The sequence below is a fragment of the Saccopteryx leptura genome, chromosome 6, assembly GCF_036850995.1.
Source record: "Saccopteryx leptura isolate mSacLep1 chromosome 6, mSacLep1_pri_phased_curated, whole genome shotgun sequence".
Taxonomy (NCBI): domain Eukaryota; kingdom Metazoa; phylum Chordata; class Mammalia; order Chiroptera; family Emballonuridae; genus Saccopteryx; species Saccopteryx leptura.
The window spans coordinates 186,667,747-186,689,939 of NC_089508.1; the positions used below are offsets into that span (position 1 = coordinate 186,667,747).

Below are 22,193 nucleotides of genomic sequence, written 5' to 3' on the forward strand. Positions count from 1 at the left end.
ACATATTGATAATTTAAGCAATTGCCTGTTCTCAGGGCCTTAAGAATTTCAGTTATCTTTCCTCTGCTTTTCCCCACACAATGAGGTAACACAACAATCTTTTAACCATACATTGCCCCCCCCCAAAAAAAAAACCCTGCTTATATTAGGGGTGGGATTTACTGGAATACTCTGCCAACCCATCTTATTGTAGATGCTGTCTGTGTCTTTGCTTTTGCTATCTTAGTTGCTCAGTATGTTTTTATTTGGGAAGGGGGACTTTCAAATATTAAACTAATTTTTCCCTCCTCAAAGAAGTCTACCTTGGTTATAACACATCATTTTAATGTGTCACCAAACTCATTCTGCTAATGTTTGTAAAAATATTTATTAAATATGTTGGTTTATGTTTTTTCTTGAAATGTCCTTGGGTTCTGTAATAAAACTTATGCTCTCCAAATGATAAATATCCATTCTTTTTATAGAAAGAGCTTATGTTAAATTGATATTTATTTCTTAAAACTTAGGTAGAATTTATTGGTGAAGCCATCTGAGCCTAGATGTTCTTAGTGGAATCTTTTAACTGCAGATTTAATTTATTTACTAGATATAGGACTACACACACTTACTATCCCTTCTTCTTTCAGTTCTCAATCTCACTTAATCTTCCAAATCATTGCAATAAAGTTGTCCAGCAACTGCTCTAATTATCATTTTAACCTTGATAAAAGCCACAGTTATGTTTCACCTTTTATCTCTCGTTTTGATAATTAGGTCTTCTTTCTTTTTGGTTTCTGATAAGTGTTTCCTGTTTTTATAATTTTATTAATTCAAGAATAAAAGTTTGACTTTTTAGAGTTTTAATATATATATAAATATATACTTCTATTTTATATACTTTTGCTCTTACTGATTTCCTTTCTTCTACTTTGCTCTTCGTCTAGCTTAAGACAGATCCTATAATAAAGAATTCAGCCTCATTTCTTTTAAAACATATACTATATATGATACATATCATAAATTGAATAATATAGTTCAAAGGCTATACAATTTTCCTCTGTGCCTGGCTTTGACTGGAATCCACACATTGTGATATACTGTATGTTTAATAACATTCAGAAAAGTATATCTTCAAATTTCCACTGATATGTTCTCTGACTCAGAGGTTATTTAGAAGTATATTACTCAATTTCCAAATATTTTGAAATTTTATATTCATTATTTTCAATATTTCTGTGGCAGTCAGAAAAAATAATCCATAGGATTTCAATCCTCTGATATTTGTTGAGATCTGCTTTCTAGACCACTATTTGCTAAAAGTTCCAAATGCACTTGAAAAGAATGTTTATTCTACGTTTGGATACTTTTGTCAATATTTCTTTTATGTATGTCTTCACTCCTTTATCATTATGAAATATTCCTCTTTATCTCCAATTATTTTTCTTGTTTTAAAGTCTATTTTGCCTGTTATTAACAGAGCCACACACCAATCTTCATGTGTGGTGTCTTTCATGACATTCTTTTTGAACAGTCCAGGGCAGTTTTCTTATAAAACATCCCACCTACAGGAATTGTTTTCAATGGGTTTCATTTAACTCGTTCCTCTATCCTGTCTATTTCTTGAAAACCAGAAGTAGGATCTAGCTAAATTAGATTTAGGGTAAACGTACTTAGCAACAATACTTCATAGGCAGTGCTTTAAATGTTATATTTTGTCATGTCAGGGATATGATAATTCAACTCTCCTATCATTGTTGATGGATTAAATGAGAGGACATATGTCAAAGTAAAGAGCAGAGTTTCTGAACCTTAGCACGACTGTAACATTCTGGAATGGATAACTCATTGCTATGAACACTGTCCTGTGCATTGTTGGATGTTTAACAACATTCCTGTCCTCTATGCATTACATGCCAGTAGCATCCTCCAGTTGTAACAACCAAAAATGTCTCCAGACAGTGCCAAGTGTCCTCTAGGGGGAAAAACTGGTACCAATTCAGAACCACCAATATAAAACAAAAACTGGTATATAAAAAAAGTATTTGATCAATATGCCATAAGCACTGACTATTACTCCTTGTGCGAGGCTGTGGATTAAGAGCTAAATGGAACATGCTTGCTGACCACAACACAGTCACAGTTTTGGGGAAAGACAATCAGGCAAATGGTAAGTGCCGTAGAAAGGGCAATCATAGGCCCTGAGAGGAAAGACACCTGACTCGGCCTGGAGTGGGGGTTCTTTCCTGGAGGAATAGAGACTTCTGAGTGGAGACCCACAGGACAGGGTTATCTTCCTCTTCCCATTAAGAGATCAAACCAATGATGACTGCTGTAAACAAAAACACTTGAGAAATAAATGATCAAAACCCACATAATTTCCAGCCCGTATCTCAGAATACGACCCATGCGGATTAACCTCCTAGCAAATATACAGACACAGATAAGGTGAGTCAGGAGCGAGAGCTGGAGCTGGCACAACCAGCCGTCTACTTTCTCTGTCGCTAATAACAAATCCTAGGTATTTTCCCATTCTACAGCTCTCAGCCTGTTTGGGGACAGACTGCATAACTAAAACCAGACTAACGCCAGTCAGGATAATGTCACAAACACACTCCTCCCTGTCGACACGGAAAGGCCTTAAACGAGGGTGCCCACGCAGCAGTCCATACTACTCATCTGCCTACCCTTCTATTCTTCTTCCCGACTGCTCTTTCAGCTCGCTTCCAATGTGAGTCAGAGACCGGGTAACCGTCCACCGGGTAACCGTCCACCAGGCCTGCTTCCTCTAGTGCCTGGGCATATTGCTCAACGACCTTTCCCAACCTCCACTGAGTCCTAGCCTAAGGTATGTAACAGTGGAGGTGACATGTGCTCCTTCCGGGTCTCGCCCAGGAAAGCCTCCCATGTGCAATCCTTTATGCTGGCTTCTCTTCCCCTGGCTTGCTACAGACACACACTTGTACCTTAGAAGGCAAGATTTAAAGATGGTGGAGCCTAGGAGGGGAGGGGACCCGTGATCCTGAGACCCCCCCCCCGCCTTGCAGGAGAGAGACCCCACAACTGGAAATGCCCTCATTGCATTTGATATGAGTAAGTAAATGCCCACTGAGTTCAGCTGTGAGACTTGAGGGTTTATCTAGTATGGCATTAGCCTTACCCTCCTAAAAAGCCAAAGGAGAGAAAAGATAGGCTGACCGGAGAATTGGATTCCCGATTCCCCCAGATACGCAGGTATTTCACCCATGATCACCACACCAAAAAAAGTGACTTTGCGCCCTGGCTGGTTGGCTCAGCAGTAGAGCGTCGGCCTGGCATGTGGGGGACCCAGGTTCGATTCCCGGCCAGGGCACATAGGAGAAGCGCCCATTTGCTTCTCCACCCCCCCCCCTTCCTCTCTGTCTCTCTCTTCCCCTCCCGCAGCCAAGGCTCCATTGGAGCAAAGATGGCCCGGGCGCTGGGGATGGCTCCTTGGCCTCTGCCCCAGGCGCTAGAGTGGCTCTGGTCGCGGCAGAGCGATGCCCCAAGATGGGCAGAGCATCGCCCCCTGGTGGGCAGAGCGTCGCCCCTGGTGGGCGTGCCGGGTGGATCCCGGTGGGGCGCATGCGGGAGTCTGTCTGACTGTCTCTCCCCGTTTCCAGCTTCAGAAAAATACAAAAAAAAAAAAAGTGACTTTGCCAGAACATTTCACTGCTAGTCCTGGGAGTTCATGGGCACATGGGAGGCCATGCTGCAGGGCCATTGCTGAAGGTCACACTTCATCTAACATCGGCAGTACACACGTATGAAAGGGCGTGGGCTCTGACGCTGGACAGATGTGCCTTTGAATCTTGGCTCCCCCCTGACAATTATTTGGCTCCATCTCCCCAGGCCTCTGTTTCTTCATCTGCAAAATGAGGGTAATAACACCTCACAGAAATTTTGTGGGGATAAAATCACAGCATATAAAACGCTGGCACAGTTCCTAGCATGTCCAAGGTACACAATTAGTTCCCTTCCAACAACCATGAAATTAATGAACTGGAAATTTATTTACCCTTCTAATCAGAGGACTAAGCAAGAGGTGGCCTTTTCACTAAGGACTGTATATTTATCCTTCCATAGAAATGTTAAATATTTCATAGAAAGAAGCCAGGTTCAACAAATACTTTGTGTGTGTGTGTGTGTGTGTGTGTGTGTGTGTGTGTGTGTGTGTGTGTTTCCCCCCTTGGTCTAAATAAAGAGAAGAATTTAAGTTTTAAGAATCTTAAAAATAAAAGCAAAAACAGAGACCACATCTATTACTTTTTATAATTATTTTCCCTGCTAAGAAATAAATGTCATATTTTCAAACCAAGAGCAGCAAATATACGCTGGCCCGTGACCCAGCGGAAGAGAAATAAATGAGGCAATGTATATAATAGAGGGGGAGTAAAGAATTTTGCTGGCTCACACCCCTTCCCATTCCCATATCGCCCCAGACGGAATGATCACAAAGCTGACAAGTCGGCGGCAGACCCTGCGCCGTCCCAAAGCCCGTCTCTGTAGATGAGGTTTGACAACAGGACAGGTAGCTACCTACGGAGCATCCTTCCAGGTAAGCTGGCAGAGCAGAGAGCTGTGGCAGCCCACTGTACCTGACTGCAGGAGAAAGAGGCTGCGGTGTCAGGCCAACCAGGACGCAGAGGGAAGCATGGAAGACAGCCTCCCACCAGCATGACGAAGTGCTGTTGGGGACAATCCCCGCTCAGAGGGCAGAAAGCAAATATCCAGATGTTATGAGCTGCCAGATGTGATTAACTGAAGAAAGGTGAAGCTGCCCACTTAACCATCTGGGCAGCTCCCCTCATCAAAGTGACCCAAGACTTTTCTGCAAAAGCATTAATCAACAAAACAAATGGAGGCTCCGCTCCTCTCCCATCTCGCTCCCTTTCCTCGCTCCCTCTGATGGAGTCGGAACAGCGGTCTATTTTTAAACCGCTGGCAATGTATTCTCTCGTGGAAACGTGTGGGCTTCCTGACACAGGCTGATGCGCCCTCAGAGAAGCAGGCACTCCACAGGCTTCGCCCACTTGCTGTCCCTCCCTCCCAGGAGAACACAGCAGAGGGTGCAGGGGGCGGAGCGGGCCCACAGGGGAGCACGCTCTCCGTGCAGAGGAGCGGAGCAGAGGGCGCAGGGGGCGGAGCGGGCCCACAGGGGAGCACGCTCTCCTCTCCGTGCAGAGGAGCGGAGCAGAGGGCGCAGGGGGCGGAGCGGGTCCGACAAGGGAGCACGCTCTCCGTGCAGAGGAGAGGGGAGTATCTGGCGCTAGTTTCCATTGACAGGGAGCTAACTACGGGCTCCCTTCCTCCCCAGGAGTGAAGGCTGAGGCCTAGGCCAGAACCAGCCCCGCACGGAAATACCAAGAGAGAGCTCCAGGCTGAGAAGAAGAAAAACAAACCCCAGATGCCGATTCTAGCATCTTTTAAAGAAAAAGTGTTTATGTGAATCTCCGTGTCTCTGCAACGTCCATCTAACGTGCTTTAAATATAATAGCAAACATTGCGTTAAACACTGGAGATTCTATTTTTAGCAAAGTCGCAGTATAGTTAATTTACAGAAAGAAAAAAAAAAGAAAAGATCCTGTAAGAAAGGAGGCCGTGCTGTACTTACAGTCGCTCCAGCTGCTTCAGATCCTGGAAGGCGCCTCTCTCAATGATGCTGACCTGGTTGTCTTCCAGATGCCTAGAACCACAAGGCAGCAGAGGGTCAAGGACAAGAGGCGCTCAGCATCCCCAGGCTAGGCATCAGGCCCGGCGGCATGGTCACTCGGCCCCGCCCACGACTCTCGGGGCCCCCAGCTGGGTTCAGAATGGGGGACAAGCTACCTCGCATCCCAGCGTGGTGTCACGGTAACCGGGGCTTCGCCGCCTGCACACTTCTACCTGACAGATTGGTTTCCATGCCTCTATTTTAAGAATGTTCTCAGCAAATGTCCCCCCAAGCACTGCAGGATGTTGCACAGAGAAGAAAGAAGTAGAAGCTGCTTTTCATGAAAACTACGCATATAATCAGCGTCTCTTCCCTCGGAGCTCCCTCTCTCAAGGAGTCAGAACACTTGGTTGAGAAGGGCCTGCTCTGCTCTGTCTCCGGGTCACCTAGCAGAAGGGGCGAGGCTGCTGTTGGACAACTGCCGGTGATGAAGAAAAACCAGCCCGGTTCCCGGAGCGCCCTTTCCCCCCTTCCCAGAGCCCGCCCTTCCCCGACGGGAGGGGGATGGCCGCAACGACCAGGGCTCCCAGCCACAGGCTCTGCTGACCTCCAAAGTCTTCACCGCGGGCGATTAAAAACTAAACGCGCTGCCTGAGTGAGTTCGGTGTGTGCATGTGGCATGTCCTAAGAACTGAGCATACAATGAAACATTTGTTTCCCTCATTAAAAAAAAAAAAAAAGATGGCAGCTTAAAATGGATTAGCTGGACGGTCGGGAAGGGAAGCAATGAAACTGCCGAGTTTCCACCCAGGGCTGAGCCAGGTGGCTGAGCGGGACTTCGCGGAGATGCAGTTTGATTGAGGTATGCTTCTCCGGAGGGTGGGGTTTAGGGGGGCCCGTGGGTTCCTCAGGATGGGGGGTGGGGAGAAAAGGCAGCCTGAAGCGCCTGAAGGAAAGGCAGAAGGAAGGCAGAGTCGCCTAGGAGGAGGCTGAGCTCTGCATTCCGAAAGAGTCCTTGCATGACAGTCCTCCGCCACTTCCTCCTCCACCTCCGCCGCCTCTGCCACCTCCGACACCTCCGCCGCCTCCGAGACGCTCACAGCCCGTCCTTCCTAGGCTTAACACTCGGGCCGCTGTGTTTGTTCTCAAGTCCGTCTCCCCTACTACGCCTGCGGGCCAGGAGGGTGAGAACTCCTGCTCCTCACCGTGCTCCCAGCCCTCACACAGTTTCTCGGAGAGCAGCCGCTTCACAAGGGCTTACCGAACGAATGAACACTACAGAGGACTTGGGTCCATGTCCTTACTGATTTTATATAAAGGAAAAGGCCAGTCTGGGTAACATGAAGTTTCTCTCTTAGACTGTCAGAGTGAAGGGGGTATTTGGGGCTCATAATAGTTGATGTTTTTTTTGTGAATGTGTTGCAAAATTAAAACTCAGGCTATTACACACACACACACACACACACACACACACACACACACACACCTAAAAGAAACTCCGTTTGAAAACTCAGCAGTCCCATTTCCAAATATCAACGATTGGCCAGAACTAAGCAGGAGTCCAGCAGAGCACATGGGCTCCCCAGTTTGCCACGAGCCTGTCCAATCTGCGCCGCACATTTCTGTCACTTCTGGCCTGGGTAGGCTGCCCTCTTCTAGGGGCCTAACTTAATCTGGACACCATGAAGCCGAGAGACCAAGGAGAAATGATTTGTATAGAGTCACCCAGCTAGCTAGGGTGGACTCTCTAACTCCCTGTCTGCTGCGGTGGCCAGATTTGACTTAAAACCCCTTTCCTGCCTTCTTGCCAGATGACGGTGTGACACTAGGCATCGAGTCGTCCTCTCTGGGACTCATCCTCTTTTCATTTGTAAAACAGAAAAAAAGAAGAAATTAAAAATATCTCATATGTAAAACTAAAAACGGAGCAAAGCATGTAAATTATCTAGCCCAGGATCGGGAGTATAATTAGAAATTTAATAAATGTTCTTTTCCTTCCCTTCTCTTCCTCTTGCATCCACCATATGGCACCAAGGGCCTTGGAATGCTAATAGACTCACACTAGCACATCTTGCTAAACAGGGATCCAGTTCGATATTAGTGACGGGTGGTTTGTTCAGCTGGGTTTTTACTATCAATCAATCCATCACAGGGCTTGTTGTCACTACCTCCCAATTATAACAAGGAGCAGCACTAGGGTGGCTGAGTATCACACCCTCCCTGGGTTCCAAACGAGTAGCACTCCGACCTCCCGCGAGGAACCTCTTACTTCTGTGCTAATTAATCTCACACTGCTAGCTCCTTTCAGAAAGGGGAGTAGGAAAATGCAAATACATCTTTATAGATATCTTCTCCTTTCCCACACTGCCGAGGCCCCGGAAGACTAACTTTTTTACTGGCTTCCCACGTCTCCGAAGCTTCCCTGACTCTGGCTTCCCGCTGCTAAGGCCAGTGGGACAGTGGGAGTCCCCAGCAGGAGGTCGGAAGGTGGAAGGACCACGAGCGAGGCCAGGAGGCTCATCCCAGCTCCCTCCTGCCTGCCAGGTCACCTTAGGTCGGCTCCGTCTCGCCCTAAGACACAGGTCCTGCCAGGCAGGCCCTACCTTTGCTGGCTAACCACTTCCTCCCACTGCTCCTCCAGGCCCCGTGATGCCATCCCTTCTTGCCCTCGCCTTCGCAAATGATTCTTTCCCTAGCTCTCCTAATTTGTCCTGTGCGAGTACCATCTCTTTCCTGCTGGGATCCTGACCGACAGGGGATGGAGGGCCCCTTCCAGATCCACTTCCTACATCGATCAGAATCCAGCCTAATTCCTGGCACTGAGCGGCTCATGAAGAACCGGCATTTGATGACTCGATGACTCAGTGAGCTGTGAAGCTCCCGCCCACACTTCTGGGCTGAGATGCAGCTCAGGAGCCTGCCTAACGCCGCTGGGATTACTCATTTTCCTGACCAGAGGCAGGACGTCCGGAGACCCGGGGAAGGCTGGTGGTCAGCCCAGGGCTTGAGCATGGGCTGAGTCGGAAACGCACAAACTGTGTTCCTCTTCAGCTCTTCCAGTATTGTTGTTATTATTATTTAGTTGTAACATTGGATCAGAATCAGAAATCGCCCCCTTGTGATGATGGCTAGGTGGAGTTTAGCTCTTCATTACCCCCATTTGGGATAAAGCTGTTTCCCACATTGTGGGCACAGCACAGTTCTTGCAACAGACTACCAAGGACAGGAACAAAGGAAAAGCAACGGAACAGACCTTTTCCTAGTCCTGGCCCGTGGGAGCAAGACTCGTTCAGGGCAATTCTCACACCTGCTCTTTGAATGTGCTTTATCCGGGAGCACTGCCTGCGGATGCGGCCGAAGCTGCCCCTGCTCTTCCTTACGGGCTCCCGGCCGCTCACCGGCCAGGACCACGCTACCCGTCCCGCTAGGAAGTGAGTGGCAGCTCAAATTGTTCAAGACCATCGAGTCTTTCCTGGCTGGCTTCGCTATAAACTGTAAATAAGAAACAGATACAGGGAATGTGCCAAGGTGTGAGAAAAGCTTTTCAAAAGCAGATAGTTGTCTAGGTTACTCTGTTAAAAAAAGAATTGAAGGAAAATATAGTTTATATGTCTGGATATTTTACTGGTGTTTGTTAGAAAGCATTTCAGCTCTCCTACTTACCAGAATCTGTTACAGTCATAAAGGGTCACTTGAATGGAATTGCCTTTGAATTGATAAGCTAAGGAAACATATTATATATATTAATGGGGGCCCATAAAGTGGAGGAAGGGAGAGGGTTTTGGCATTGCTGGTCAAAATAAGAAGAATGTATCAATTAACCAAAAACACAATAAGGAGAATGCACCAATTAACTGCAGTCAAAGGAACCTTGTAGACCATCCAGAGGATATTAATACGATCTTCTGTGATTATTTTAAACTTTCTATTTGCAGAGAAGATATGGAAATTGGAATTCTTATTAGTCTTTCTGATGTAATGGTAAAAAAAAAAAATCAAAGGGTTATTTTTTACTTTGTTAGAAAATGAAGCATTAGGGGAAATTTCTGACTTGTATGAAAGGAAATCTCTCACAGACACAGGGGTTAGAAATGGAAAATAAAATAAGAAGAGCAGCTGAATGTCTGTTCTTTAAGCTGGCAGGAGTACCCTGGCATCAGGTGTCCACTGCCTGCATCTCCTCAATAAAAATCACCCTAACACTGTGCCATGCAAGTCCCTCATTCCGACCCCAATCCCTACTCTGAGCCACACAGACTTGTCAGAGCTGTCAGTCATTTGATAGACACATGACTGGTTACAGCAAAAGAAAGAGACAAGGCAGAGGGTGGGGCCTTCCCTCCAGGGAGGGAGAGAGGCCAGTGTGCACAGAGACTGGAGGACGTGTCAAGGGGAGAGCGTCTGCCAGCTGCAGGTCCGGCGTCGGGTCCCAGTGTCCTCACGCTGGGGCTCAGGGAAACGCGGGGAAGCCACCTGTCCGTCCGTGCTGCACCGACACGCCAGGCAGACTGTTACTGCCTTGGTTTCCTAAACTCCCTGGAGTGCGGGTGGCATTGCACGGAGGCTGGAAAGCACATCTCCCGGGCTCTGACTCCTCCCCCCTCGGTCACCTGCTGGGTGGGGTTGGGACCATTTAACCGATCTGGGCCTCCGTTTCCCCTGGGCATGTAGGGGTTACTAACTACGTAACAGAGAGTTTGGTCTGTGGACGGTACCACTTATGTCCTAGTCATCATCATCATCATCACCACTGTTACTTCTCACTCAGGAAAACACTGTGATACAAGCAATACTCCACAAGTTGCAGTGAGAATCAACAGACTGCTCATGAAAATGTTAAAACCAAAAAGCATCCTACGTGAACTATGAGAGGAAGACTTAGACTTGCTACGGGTTGAATGATAACTAACCCCCTTCAAAATGTCGATGTCCCAGCCCCCAGGGTATCAGAATTCAAGCTTCTTTTGGAGATAAGGTCTTGACTGTGTAATCAAGCTAAAATAAGGTCAAAGGAGGAGTCCTAATCCAATGTGGCGAGTGTCCCTACAAGAAGGGGACATCTGGACATGCCTGCATACAGTGAAGACTGTGGAAAGGGGACCAGGGAGAAGACAACCATCTCGATGCCAAGGAATTCCTAAGGCTTCCAAAAGCTGGAACAGAGGTCTGGACTGGATCTTTCCTGATGGCTCTCAGAGGGACCCCACCCTGCGGATGCCTTGATTTTGGACTTCTGGGCTCTAGAGCTGTGAGACCATTGGTTGCTGTTGTTTAAGTTGTCCAGTTCGTGGAACTTTGTTCCAGTAGCCCCAGAAAACGAACGTGTTATTCATTCCCTATTTTATGGATAAGAACACTGAGGCTCGAAGAGGTATAATGATTTATTCGCCCAGGGTCACGTGTACAGTTAATTCTGAGTCAGGACCAGAACCTGGTACTTCCTCATCCCTAGAACAAAATTCACTGTATTATAAAGGGCTGTTAATAAAAAGAAGGAAGTAGCTTCAGATACAAAGACTTTAGTTGCTGCTTCTAATAAAGATCTGCCAGCCAAGACTGCATGACAAAGATACACCAGGGCAGAGGCCAAATCGCCCAGACTGTGCTCCAGGTCTGGAGCCACACTCACGGGTCAAAATCCACTTCTCAGTCAAGAAGGAAAGAGCATCCAGTTGCTTCTCTCTTGTACGTCTGAATGTCTGAGACTTGCCAATGGACAGTCACTTGGGCAGCTAAGACTTAGAGCTGGGTGGCCACTACTTAGAAATGAGGCCTGCTATTCCTGATGTCCCCATTCTGCAAATGCCCATCTCAAATTCTGCTACCTGTCTGCACAGCTGTGGGTGTTAAGCAAGGGCTCTGACCCTGTCTAACTCTCTCCCTCCCTCCCTCGTCCCTTCCTTCTCCATTAAGCAGCAAGATAAATAACTTTGTCCTGATTTCTCCTTTTAATGCACATGCTGGAGAAGAAATTATATATAATCTCTTTGGAAGGGAAGCATGGTTAGTCAGCCTGACACTGCTGTCATGCTGGAAGCTGGGCATGTTGATTTATTCGCATATTGCCTTCCGTTTCCCCTGTCACTGGACTGACTTCTTCCACCGGTCTAACCCAGCCAGCAGCATCGAGACACAGAGTGAGACACCTGTGAGAACCCGGGCACACTAATGAAGGGCTTCCTGCTGCAGAAGGGCGCGTTCCCGCTGCCCAGGCCTTGGGGGGTGCAGTGTCAGGGCAGTGGAATATTTTCATAAGGCTGAAGAGCTAAAAAATAAAAATAGACTGAAGAGTCACCCTCTACTTACAAGACTCGAAGGTTCTTGAGTCCAGCGAAGTCCATCTTGGTAATCCTGGTGATATTATTTCTGTCCAGGTCACTGAAATGGAGAACAAATTTGGGTAAGTTTTTTTTCAGGTTACATTTATGGTCTATTCAACCCAGACTGGCTTGGACTGGAGGGATGTTGCTTGTCACAAGGAAGGCAATTCCAGTGATTAATGATATCCCCTGAGCATGCCCAGCTAACCTTAAGAATATTGTATGGAATAAGCTATCCATTATGTACGCAGTAGAGCCTTGTTCTATGTAGCTGCTGGGCTCTGTAGCCCCTTCATTAGGTCACCAATTTTTCTCTGGAAGCTCCCCTCCCCCAACTTGCAGATCACATCATATAAGTGGGGCTGACCCTTCGTCTCAGCTCTAGGGATGAGCACCCAATCCCAGCCAGGCTTATAAGCATCTCCACCCCCTCTGACCACAGTCTTTGTTTCAGGACAAATATACGGTAATGGAAAATGATTTGACTTTGGGTGATGGGCACACAGCACAATCAACAGCTCAAATGCTATAGAGATGTTTACCTGAAACCTGTGTAATCGTATTGACCAATGTCACCCTATTAAATTTAACTTCTAAATAAAAAATAAATTAAAGAAATAAAAAGTTAATAAAGTAGCCAAGAACCAAAACAAAAAAAACAAGGTATTATGTATAGGAAAAAACACAGTACACGGATGGTTCAGCACTATCTGCAGTTTCAGACATCCGCTGGGGGTCTTTTAGAACACAGTCCCGTGGATAAGGTGGGACTATTGTACTTCTTCGGTTTTCCTAGACAGATTCTAAAGTTGCTATCCTGCAATTGTGCTTCAGTAAGACTTGTGAGATCTGTAGTTGCATAAAAAGAGTAGAAAAACAATTTTCAGATTCTATCACTTGGCAGAAGTTTGAGGAGGGATGACTCTTGTGATATCAAAAATAATACTGAAATAAAAACGAAGGTGTCCTAGAGTAACCTCACTTGGGAACCACCCCCTCGCCCCCATCCGGTGCTCCGCTGTCTAAAACAGCAAAGCCATTCCTCGGCGAGGCTGCGATGGAGAGAGGCAGCACGCAGGCTCCTGGACCCCGCCGCGCGCAGGGGAAGGGAGAGCAAGTCGGGCACGGGGAAACAGGGCAGGGGCGCTCAGGCAGGGAGGGGGTGCCGGCCCACAGACAGGAATCTGCGCATGCTCCTGATCACCCTGAGTATTCTCTCACCTCCCATCACAGTGGGCGCGGTAGTGTGGGGACCTTGACAGCTGTGACTATGACAAGTGCAACGAAGGGTTTCATGACTGGGACACGGCACGGTATCTCGGCAGGCGGCGCCAGCGGGCGCAGGTGCCCGTGTTTCCCAGGGAACGTGGGTTACGTGAAGGGGCACGGAGCGTGCTGCTGAGATGCCGAGGACTTGCGGTGGGGGTGGCGGCGGCGGCGACCGTGGGGCTGCCCTAGGGACGCGGTCGGGGTCCGGGAGGCTGGCCTCCAGAGGCAAGCGGCCCTGAGTTTCAGTCTCCGCTGCGCCACTTAACGAGTGACCTAAGGGCGTCTCACCTCATCTCTGAAGCTCAATTTCTCCATCCGGGAAATGAGGGGGACAGTCTTGACCTCAAGAGTTTCTATGAGGGTTAGAGGAGATGACGCATACACAGCGCTTACCTGACACTTGTCAAATACTCCACCGTGGCAGCTATTGTGACTATGATTAGCTGAACTGAATACCCCCCACCTCCACTCTGAGATTTCAGTGCACCAAGAGCAGCTGACTGCCCCGCCCCAAACTCTGTGCTTAGAGAGATGAAGCCGGGAATCTTCAGAGGCTTGGGTGGCACGCCATCCTCCTACAGGTGAAGAGAGGGGTGCGCTCTGTGGCCCCTCACGCCGCATCTCCCTTGAAACATTTCTAGGACCCCTGTTCCCATGGTACCTTCCCCTCCGCCATCCAAAATGCACAGGCTGCCGGGGAGAAGGTGGTCAGGGAGCACATGAGGTGAAGCAGGTCGGGGTTCACATCTCTGTCCAGCCCCCACCCCCAGCTCCGTGGGTTTGCATAATTTACTTAAATCCTCAGAGCTGCTATGCTTTCCGTGGCCCTCTGCTACCTGCAGACTTTGGAATGGTGAGAAGTACAGAGCCCGGATTGTAGACGTGTCTGTGAAAATGGGAACTGATGGAACTGCCACTGAGAAGAGGCTGCACTGGCTCGTGGGCCCGCCCCGCCCCAGCCCCGCCCCCAGCCCCGTCTCCCGGCCCAGGTTCCTCTGGACCACCACACTTCTCAGCCATCGCCTCTGGCCTCTGAGGGAATCAGGAGATCTCAGCCTCTGAGTTCTGAACCTTCTGCAGGCATGGTCCCACCCGGGGTTGTCCTGGATGGGGAAGCCATGACAGTACCAGGATGTGCGGTGGGGAAGGGGAGTGGTCTTAAAACATGTCTGCAAGTGGTTTCTTTGACATACCTGCCATCAAGAGGCGGAGTATATGCCCCTTTCCCTTGAGACTGAGCAAGCCTTTGTGGCTCAAGGGACAAATAAGATCAGGGCAGAACTGATGCGGAACTTCTGAGACTAGACGAGACAGTAAGTGACCACCTGGCTGCCTCTCAGAGCACTTGCATTGGAGTCCTGAGCGGCCATGTGGAAAGGCCAGAAGATCATGGTGGGGGGGGGGGGAAAGGGAGAGGTGGAGCAATGAAGAGAGGCAGGCAGAATCAGGGGAAGGGAGAGACAAAGACAGACGGACAGACACACAGACAGAGCCCTATGCCCAAAGCGCCCCAGCTGTTCTGGCCCTGGCTGTTTGAATCTGTCTGGCCTGCAAGTCAAGCAGATAAGTGCAGATACCTTTGAGATCCAGCCCCAGTGCCCATCTAGCTATAACTTAGGAAAGAGTCAGAGCCAGGTCATCCAGCTACATGACTCCTGAACTCCTGCCCACAGGGACTGCAACAGAGAATACTAAGATGAGTGCTATGTCTTAAGCCGTTAATTTTTGGAGTGATTTGTTTTGGAAAAAAAAAAAAAGAAAGAAAGAAAGATGAAAGAGTAAACCACCTTCCAAATATTTAACTTACCATTAACAATGGAACTACAGTCACATGACTCTCACACTTCCTTTCTGAGGCTTGCCCCACCCTGAGACTCTCAGTAGTGTCGTTACGGTCAAGGATAGCTCCCAGGGGCCAAAGACGCCCGTGTCATTCTAGGAATGAGGTGAGAACTGGTCCTTCTCTCAGGCTTCAAGGAGTAAGATGGCATAATTAGGGTTGCCCATCCCTCTAAGGGGGGGGGGGCTTAGGATAACATCAAAATCACCCTGGTGTTAAATTCATAATCACAGTAAGTAGGTACCATCACCGAACATTGTGGCAGAGACTGGGAAGTTGTCCACCAAACCATTTCCCCTTTGTCAGGTACACACAGACAGACTGCTTCCCCTGCTGGTAGGTGCAACTGAGTCGTCACTATTAGATGGGCAGGAGCAATAATATGCTGCCTTCAGGCCTTGATCCATAACTCTGCCTGTTCATCTTGGGCTGGATTCCGTAAATCCAGTAGAGGACTCTAAGAATGGCAGACAGAAAGAGCCTGAGTCCCCGAATGACTGCATGGAACAGAGGGTTTCCCTCCCTTCTCTCCCTATCGACCCACATTCGCCTCAGACACGTTCAAGAAATAACCCTTAAGACACTGAAATTTTGGGACTATTTGTTATTAACAGTCTACACTGACAAGTGCAAGTGCAATATTTTTGAGTCGGGAGCTATCCATCCTTTTTATTTCCTCTCTTAGCACCTGCTCTGAAAGGTAGGCATGTGTCACTCTTCAACAGACAAAAATACCGAAGATCAGCCTTAATAAGACTTGATGTGTGTTGGGCCCAACTATGCACTAGGCACTGTGCTAAAAACTTGATGTTCATTCTCTCTTATCCAGACAGTAATCATATGTGATAGGTACTATCACATATAGTGAAAATTATCCCATTTTTCACATGAGGAAACTGAAGCTTAGTCTCTCCCACGTACCCCAGCTTAGAAGATTTTTTACCAGTAAAACAGGTTGCCATGAAGTCACATAACCAGTAAGTAGCAAAGACTGGGATATGAAGTCGGGCTCTCTGGCTGCTTTTGTATCACATCGTGCTGCCCATCTGCAACTAGAGTCTAAGCGTCATCTGCTGCATCAGTTTAACTGCTGACTAAAAGAAGAATCAATGAACAGAACAGAACAGAATTTCCCATTCCTATGCATTGAAAAAAGCAGAGGGTACGCCCAGTGGCTTTGCTACTCTGCTCGATGGCCAAGACGGCACGCCTCCTAGTCTGCTGCCCAGGGAGGTCTGGGACGGTGGGAGTGCTGAGCCCCTTCAAGCTCCAGGCAGAAGTGCTCTCTTGCTATTTTTTTTCTAATGTCTGGTTTCTGCCATGTTCCTCATCATCTACCATGTTGCCTCCATAAACAGGCATTGCCATGGTAATCTCCTGCATTAATTTCCCTCATCCCAATCATAACTCATAAACCAACACTGTGACTTGTAGCTTTGTGGTATTTTCACATCTGTTTCACACCTTGGGTGGGGTGGAAGAGGAAGAGGAATTTAGAACAGCATCGGAAAAATTGAAACAAAAATGTTCTAGGGCAGGCCACTGCCACTGCCCCTATCTTGGCACATGTGTATTCATACCCTTCTTTTGATTCATTCTGTGGCATTCCAGAAAATTTTCTTTTTGTTAGCACATGTGGGAAGGGGGAGCAGTAAAAATATCCCTGAGTGAGGCTGTTAACACAGTGTGGTGCACACGGCTTCCACTGTAAACCCAGGAGATGTTTCAGAAGAAAGTAGGACCTTCCTTCCTTCCTTCCTTCCTTCCTTCCTTCCTTCCTTCCTTCCTTCCATTCTTCCTTCCTTCCTTCCTTCCTTCCTTCCTTCCTTCCTTCCTTCCTTCCTTCCCTCCCTCCCTCCCTCCCTCCCTCCCTCCTTCCTTCCTCCCTCCCTTCCTTCCTTTCCTTCCTTCCCTTCCTCCCTCCCTTCCTCCCTCCTTCCCTCCTTCCCTCCTTCCCTCCCTTCCTTTCTCTGCCTCTCTCCCCCTCCCTTCTATCCTCTCTTTCTTCCTACAATGCACCATTATTAAACACCCACTCTGGGCCTGGCACTGTGACTGTGGCTAGTGGCAGAGAGATGAACAGCAACTAAAGAGCTCCTTTCAGGGGACTTCTATTCTGGTGAGTGTGGCAGCGAGAGTCTAGGGTGGCCTCCATGATCCCTACCTCCTGGTATTACCAACCTTGTATCATCGCCACTCCTTGAGTGTGGGCAGGACCTACTGACTTGCTTCTGACCAATATAATACAGCAGAGGTGGCAGGATGTCACTTCTTGCCTCCATAAATCGGCATCGCCACGCCTGGATGGGCCATCTTGCTAGGGATCTCTCCTTTGCTACCTATGATGAAGCAAGTGGCCACATTATGGAGGCACACAGGGCAAGGAACTGAGGAAAGCTTTCACAGACCACCATTCAAGAACTGAAGATGACCATCAAGAGCCTGAAGCCCTCAGGCTAACGGGCTGCAGGGAACTAACTTCTGCCAACAACCTTAAGAGCCTGAACATGGATCCACCCCCAGTTGAGCCCTCATATGAGACCTCAGCCCCAACCACCACCTCGACTGCAGCTCTGTGAGACTGTGAGGCACAGGCCTCCAGCTAACGGTACGGTAGTAGGAGCTGTTTTAAGCCATCAAGTTTGTGGTAAGACTGTTACGCAGCAATAGAAAGCTAACACAGTGGGACACAGGCAGTCACAAAGAAACAACAAAACTACAGATGACAAGGAAATATCTAGAAAGTCGTTTCAGGGTGAGATGAAGAGAACGAGGGTGGGGGTGAGAGGAAGCGGGGGCCTCAGCTAGTGTGGGCGTGAGGGAGAGACGTTGGGCCTGAGACCCGCAGGGAAAGGAGGAGCCAAGGGCGGAGGCTGAGGGAGAATTTGCCGAGTGAGGGAAGAGAATCCCAAAGGCCCTGAGCAGAGGACGCCCTTGGAGGACGTGAGCAACAGAAAGGAAGTCGGGGACTGAAGCGGGATGTCACCAGACAGGACCACAGAGGCACGGGGCAGCCAGACTGCGGACATTCCACTGGTCAGACTCAAGACTGGGGCCACCAGAACCACCGCGGGGGAGAAGGGGTCCAGCAGGAAATGCCCGGTTTAACCACCCTCAGCCTCTTTCTCCTGACATCAAACCTGCCCCGACAGCAGGTCCATTTCCCCCAAATGCCCGTTTCTTTCCCATGCAACAGCACTGCAGGCAGGCGGGCCTCCCTGCTGGTCTCAGCCTGTTCCATCTACTTCTTTCTTCCTTCGGTCCACAGACAGGTACTGAGCACCTACCAGATCCGGGTGCTGTGCTAGGCCCTCCGTCGTCAGACACGTTCCTGCTATTGGCTGGCTTTGAAAGCTGCCAACATCTTTTCTCCATCCAAATCTGACCACTATGGTATGGGTGTTCCCCCCAAAAATGAAGTCCTAACCCCTAGGACCGGTGAAGGTCACCCTATTTGGAAAATAGGACCTTTGCTGATATAATCAGGTTAAAATGAAGCCATTAGGGTGAGCCCTAACCCAGTGATTGGAGTCTTTATAAGATGAAAAACACAGACATACAGAGAGAGAATACCCCGTGAGGAGAGGCAGACACTGGAGTAATGCAGCTGCAAGCCAAGGACCGCCAAGGGTTGCCGGCCTCCACCAGAAGCTGGTGAGACACAGGGAAGCACCCTCCCCTGCAGATGTCAGAGGGAGCATGGCCCTACAGACTCCTCTGTTTCAGACTCCTACCCCCCAGAACTACAACAAAATAGATTTCTGTTGTTTTAAGCCACCCAGTTTGGGGTTCTTTGTTACGGCAGCCCCAGGAACCCAATACACACTCTTCTCAGGACCTGGGAGGCCTCCCAGCCTTCTCTCTGCGGCTCTCCCACCTCTCTGTCCTATGCTGATCCCTCCCTTCCCGGACCCTCTCAACTCCGGAATCATTTAGTAGCCCCCGTGCAACTCATTTCAGGTTTTCCTCACATTCCCTTCCGCCTCCCACATTCCCTTCCGCCTCCCACATTCCCTTCCTCCTCCCACATTCCCTTCCTCCTCCCACATTCCCTTCCTCCTCCCACATTCCCTTCCTCTTCCCACATTCCCTTCCTCCTCCCACATTCCCTTCCTCCTCCCACATTCCCTTCCTCCTCTCACATTCCCTTCCTCCTCTCACATTCCCTTCCTCCTCTCACATTCCCTTCCTCCTCTCACATTCCCTTCCTCCTCTCACATTCCCTTCCTCCTCTCACATTCCCTTCCACCTCCCACATTCCCTTCCTCCTCTCACATTCCCTTCCTCCTCTCACATTCCCTTCCTCCTCCCACATTCCCTTCCCCACCTCTCACATTCCCTTCCTCCTCTCACATTCCCTTCCACCTCGTTTGCTGCCGCCTCCTTCCTGTGTGTTTGCCTGGCCTCCCAAAGGACCACGAAGTTCCGTGGGGGCCACGACCACAGACTCTCCTCCCCGCACTTCCTCCCTTCACCCCAGGTGAAGTGAAGCCCCTTGGGGACACTCAGAGAAACGTACAGTAGTTTTCTCTGGATGCTGGGCAGAGTTTTGTTGTTGTTGTTTTTTTAAAACGTTTCACATTTTGCTTATTAGGATTGTCAGTATTTTCCACAGTAAATATGTATTACTCATGCACCCTTCCCTCCCCTTCAAAAATGTTTTTGAAAAATGTGCGATCCAGTTGAAATAGGACTCTCCCCATAGCCAAAGCAACCAGCAAAGCTACAGCCACTCAAGCCTCTGGAAATCTGGCCAAAGTGAGGTGTTCTTTGAGAAGCCCAAGGGCAGTTCTTTGGAGCTGCCCAGAGTGCCCTGCCCTACGGGTGTCTTTCTTCTTCGCTCCCTCTCCCCAGTCAACGGGACCTAATGCCAACCATCCACCTTCCCTGATGGGACAGAGGAAACGGCATGTGTTCAAAACCATCATATTGCCCTGGCCGGTTGGCTCAGTGGTAGAGCGTCGGCCTGGCGTGCAGAAGTCCCGGGTTCGATTCCCGGCCAGGGCACACAGGAGAAGCGCCCATCTGCTTCTCCACCCCTCCCCCTCTCCTTCCTCTCTGTCTCTCTCTTCCCCTCCCGCAGCCGAGGCTCCATTGGAGCAAAGATGGCCCGGGCGCTGGGGATGGCTCCTTGGCCTCTGCCCCAGGCGCTAGAGTGGCTCTGGTCGCAGCAGAGCGACGCCCCGGAGGGGCAGAGCATCGCCCCCTGGTGGGCAGAGCGTCACCCCCTGGTGGGCGTGCCGGGTGGATCCCGGTCGGGTGCATGCGGGAGTCTGTCTGACTGTCTCTCCCCATTTCTAGCTTCAGAAAAATACAAAAAAACAAAAAACAAAACCCGTCATATTACCATCCGCCAGGTCAGGCAGCCACGCGTCCCTGCGGGTCCCTGCACAGGGCTCCCACCATACTTTTCCTCTCCTGACTTGCACAACAGGAGGCCTCGCTCAACGATTCTCAGACTTCTGCACTTCGTTCTCATCCGTTACATAACCACATGCAAGTTTAAAAACCACACATTCGGGAGAGAAAGGACTGAATTTGATTTAAAAAACTGGCTTCACACTACCTCAGTTGTTTGGGAACTAAGCCTCCCTGGGCTAAATTTCTGGCTTGGCAACACTCTCGCATATATAATTTTACACCTGCAAAAGTCTGCAGCCAGTGCTATGCAGACAGCTACCTGCAGGGAGGAAGGCAGGCCGGCCGGGGTTGAGAGGGGCAACCTGGATGGCCTGCCCGGAGGGGGGGGCCTGAGCGGAGGAGGGGTGCGTGGGTCTCTGCTTGGACTCTCCTTGCTGCAGGAGGGCTCCTCCCATCCCACGCTGCTCCGTTTGGCTCAGGCTCTAGAAGGAAGGGGTATACACAGGGCAGTAGAGTAGTTGCAAACTGGTGGCCCATGGGCCGATTCTAGCCTGCAGATGTGTTCAGTCTGGTTCTCAGCACGGGCTTAAGATTTGTAAATGAATCTGTCAATTTGGGAGACTTTCATTTTCAAATCTGGAATCCTAGGTTGTCTCAAAAAAAAAAAAAAAAAAAATCACATGACCTGACAACCCTGGGCCTTCGGGGCCACTGTGAGCCGAGAAGCAACTGCCCATTTTGAACAAGGTGTGTGCTCTGTAGTCCATCAGTCCGCCCGTCTGCTTCCCTCACGGATGTCACCTGTTTGGTCCTGACAGGCACTTCGATTTGAGACCCTGCTCCAGACCACAGCGTATAAGAAAGCAGGCCTGGAATCAGACAGCTGGGGCTCACATCTCACCAGATGGTGGGATGAACGAAGGCTGGCACTTGACCCTCCCTACAGTTCTCTTTCTTCATCTATGAAACAGGTGTCACAGCAGCCCCCACCTCCCAGGGTGCTGGGAGGATTCAGTGCAACGACAGAGGGAAGCTAGAACGTCCTTGCTCCTCTCTGAGCAATAACTTCCAGGTCATGCCTCTCAATCTGAAAGGTGCATCCTCCACGACCCACCTTATCGGGACCAGACACCCACACTCTTCCACGTCCTTCTCAGAAGGCCTGTTCTCAAAACTGCATGTGTAGAACATAGGAAAATATGGTTCTGCACATCCCAGACAGTCGGGAAACAGAAAGTTCAGAAGAGAGACTAGGGTCAGCCTTCAGATTTGTGACAAGAAATGTCAGGCCCACGGCATGACAGGGACAACGCTATGTGTTACCCAAACTATTTCACTTGTCTCCTAGGTAAATAGCAAGATGATCTTTCCTAGCATCCCTTGTTTCTAGGTGGGACCATGAGACCGATTTCTGATGAAAAGAATGGAGACGGAAGTGAGACACCACTTCCGGACAAGGCCATAAAACGTCCTATAAGTCAAGATGTTGTACTCGCTTCCTTTTTCTTATCTTTCTTGACAGGTGTAGGCCACGTGTCAACACTGGTGGTGCCCTAAGGCAGAGGGAACCCAGGCCCCGGACTGACCATGTGGAGTAGAGGCACTACCTGCTACCCAGACCGACTGTATATAATATGAGGAAATGACACCTTACTGTGTTTTGCCACAGATCTAGCTGGATTCCTTTTGTTCCTGCAGCGTGGCCTGGTCTGTGCTGACTGACACACAGGGCAATGCAGCGAAGCAGGAAAGAACG

The 22,193-nt window shown here is 49.3% G+C and overlaps 1 protein-coding gene across 3 annotated transcripts in view; it reads right to left on the reverse strand.

Annotated features, from left to right (window-relative positions):
• The window catches only part of SLIT3 (slit guidance ligand 3), a 616,611-nt gene that overhangs the window by 558,659 nt on the left and 35,759 nt on the right, over positions 1-22,193 (reverse strand). For all 3 annotated transcript variants that reach the window (XR_010746197.1, XM_066342686.1, XM_066342687.1), the window contains exons 2-3: positions 11,954-12,025; positions 5,609-5,680 (exon numbers count right to left, since the gene is read on the reverse strand). Coding sequence is in view for 2 of the 3 variants with exons in the window: in XM_066342686.1 (XP_066198783.1) it covers positions 5,609-5,680; positions 11,954-12,025 (144 nt within the window). In the remaining variant the exon portion in view is untranslated. The remainder of the gene's footprint in view (positions 1-5,608; positions 5,681-11,953; positions 12,026-22,193) is intronic.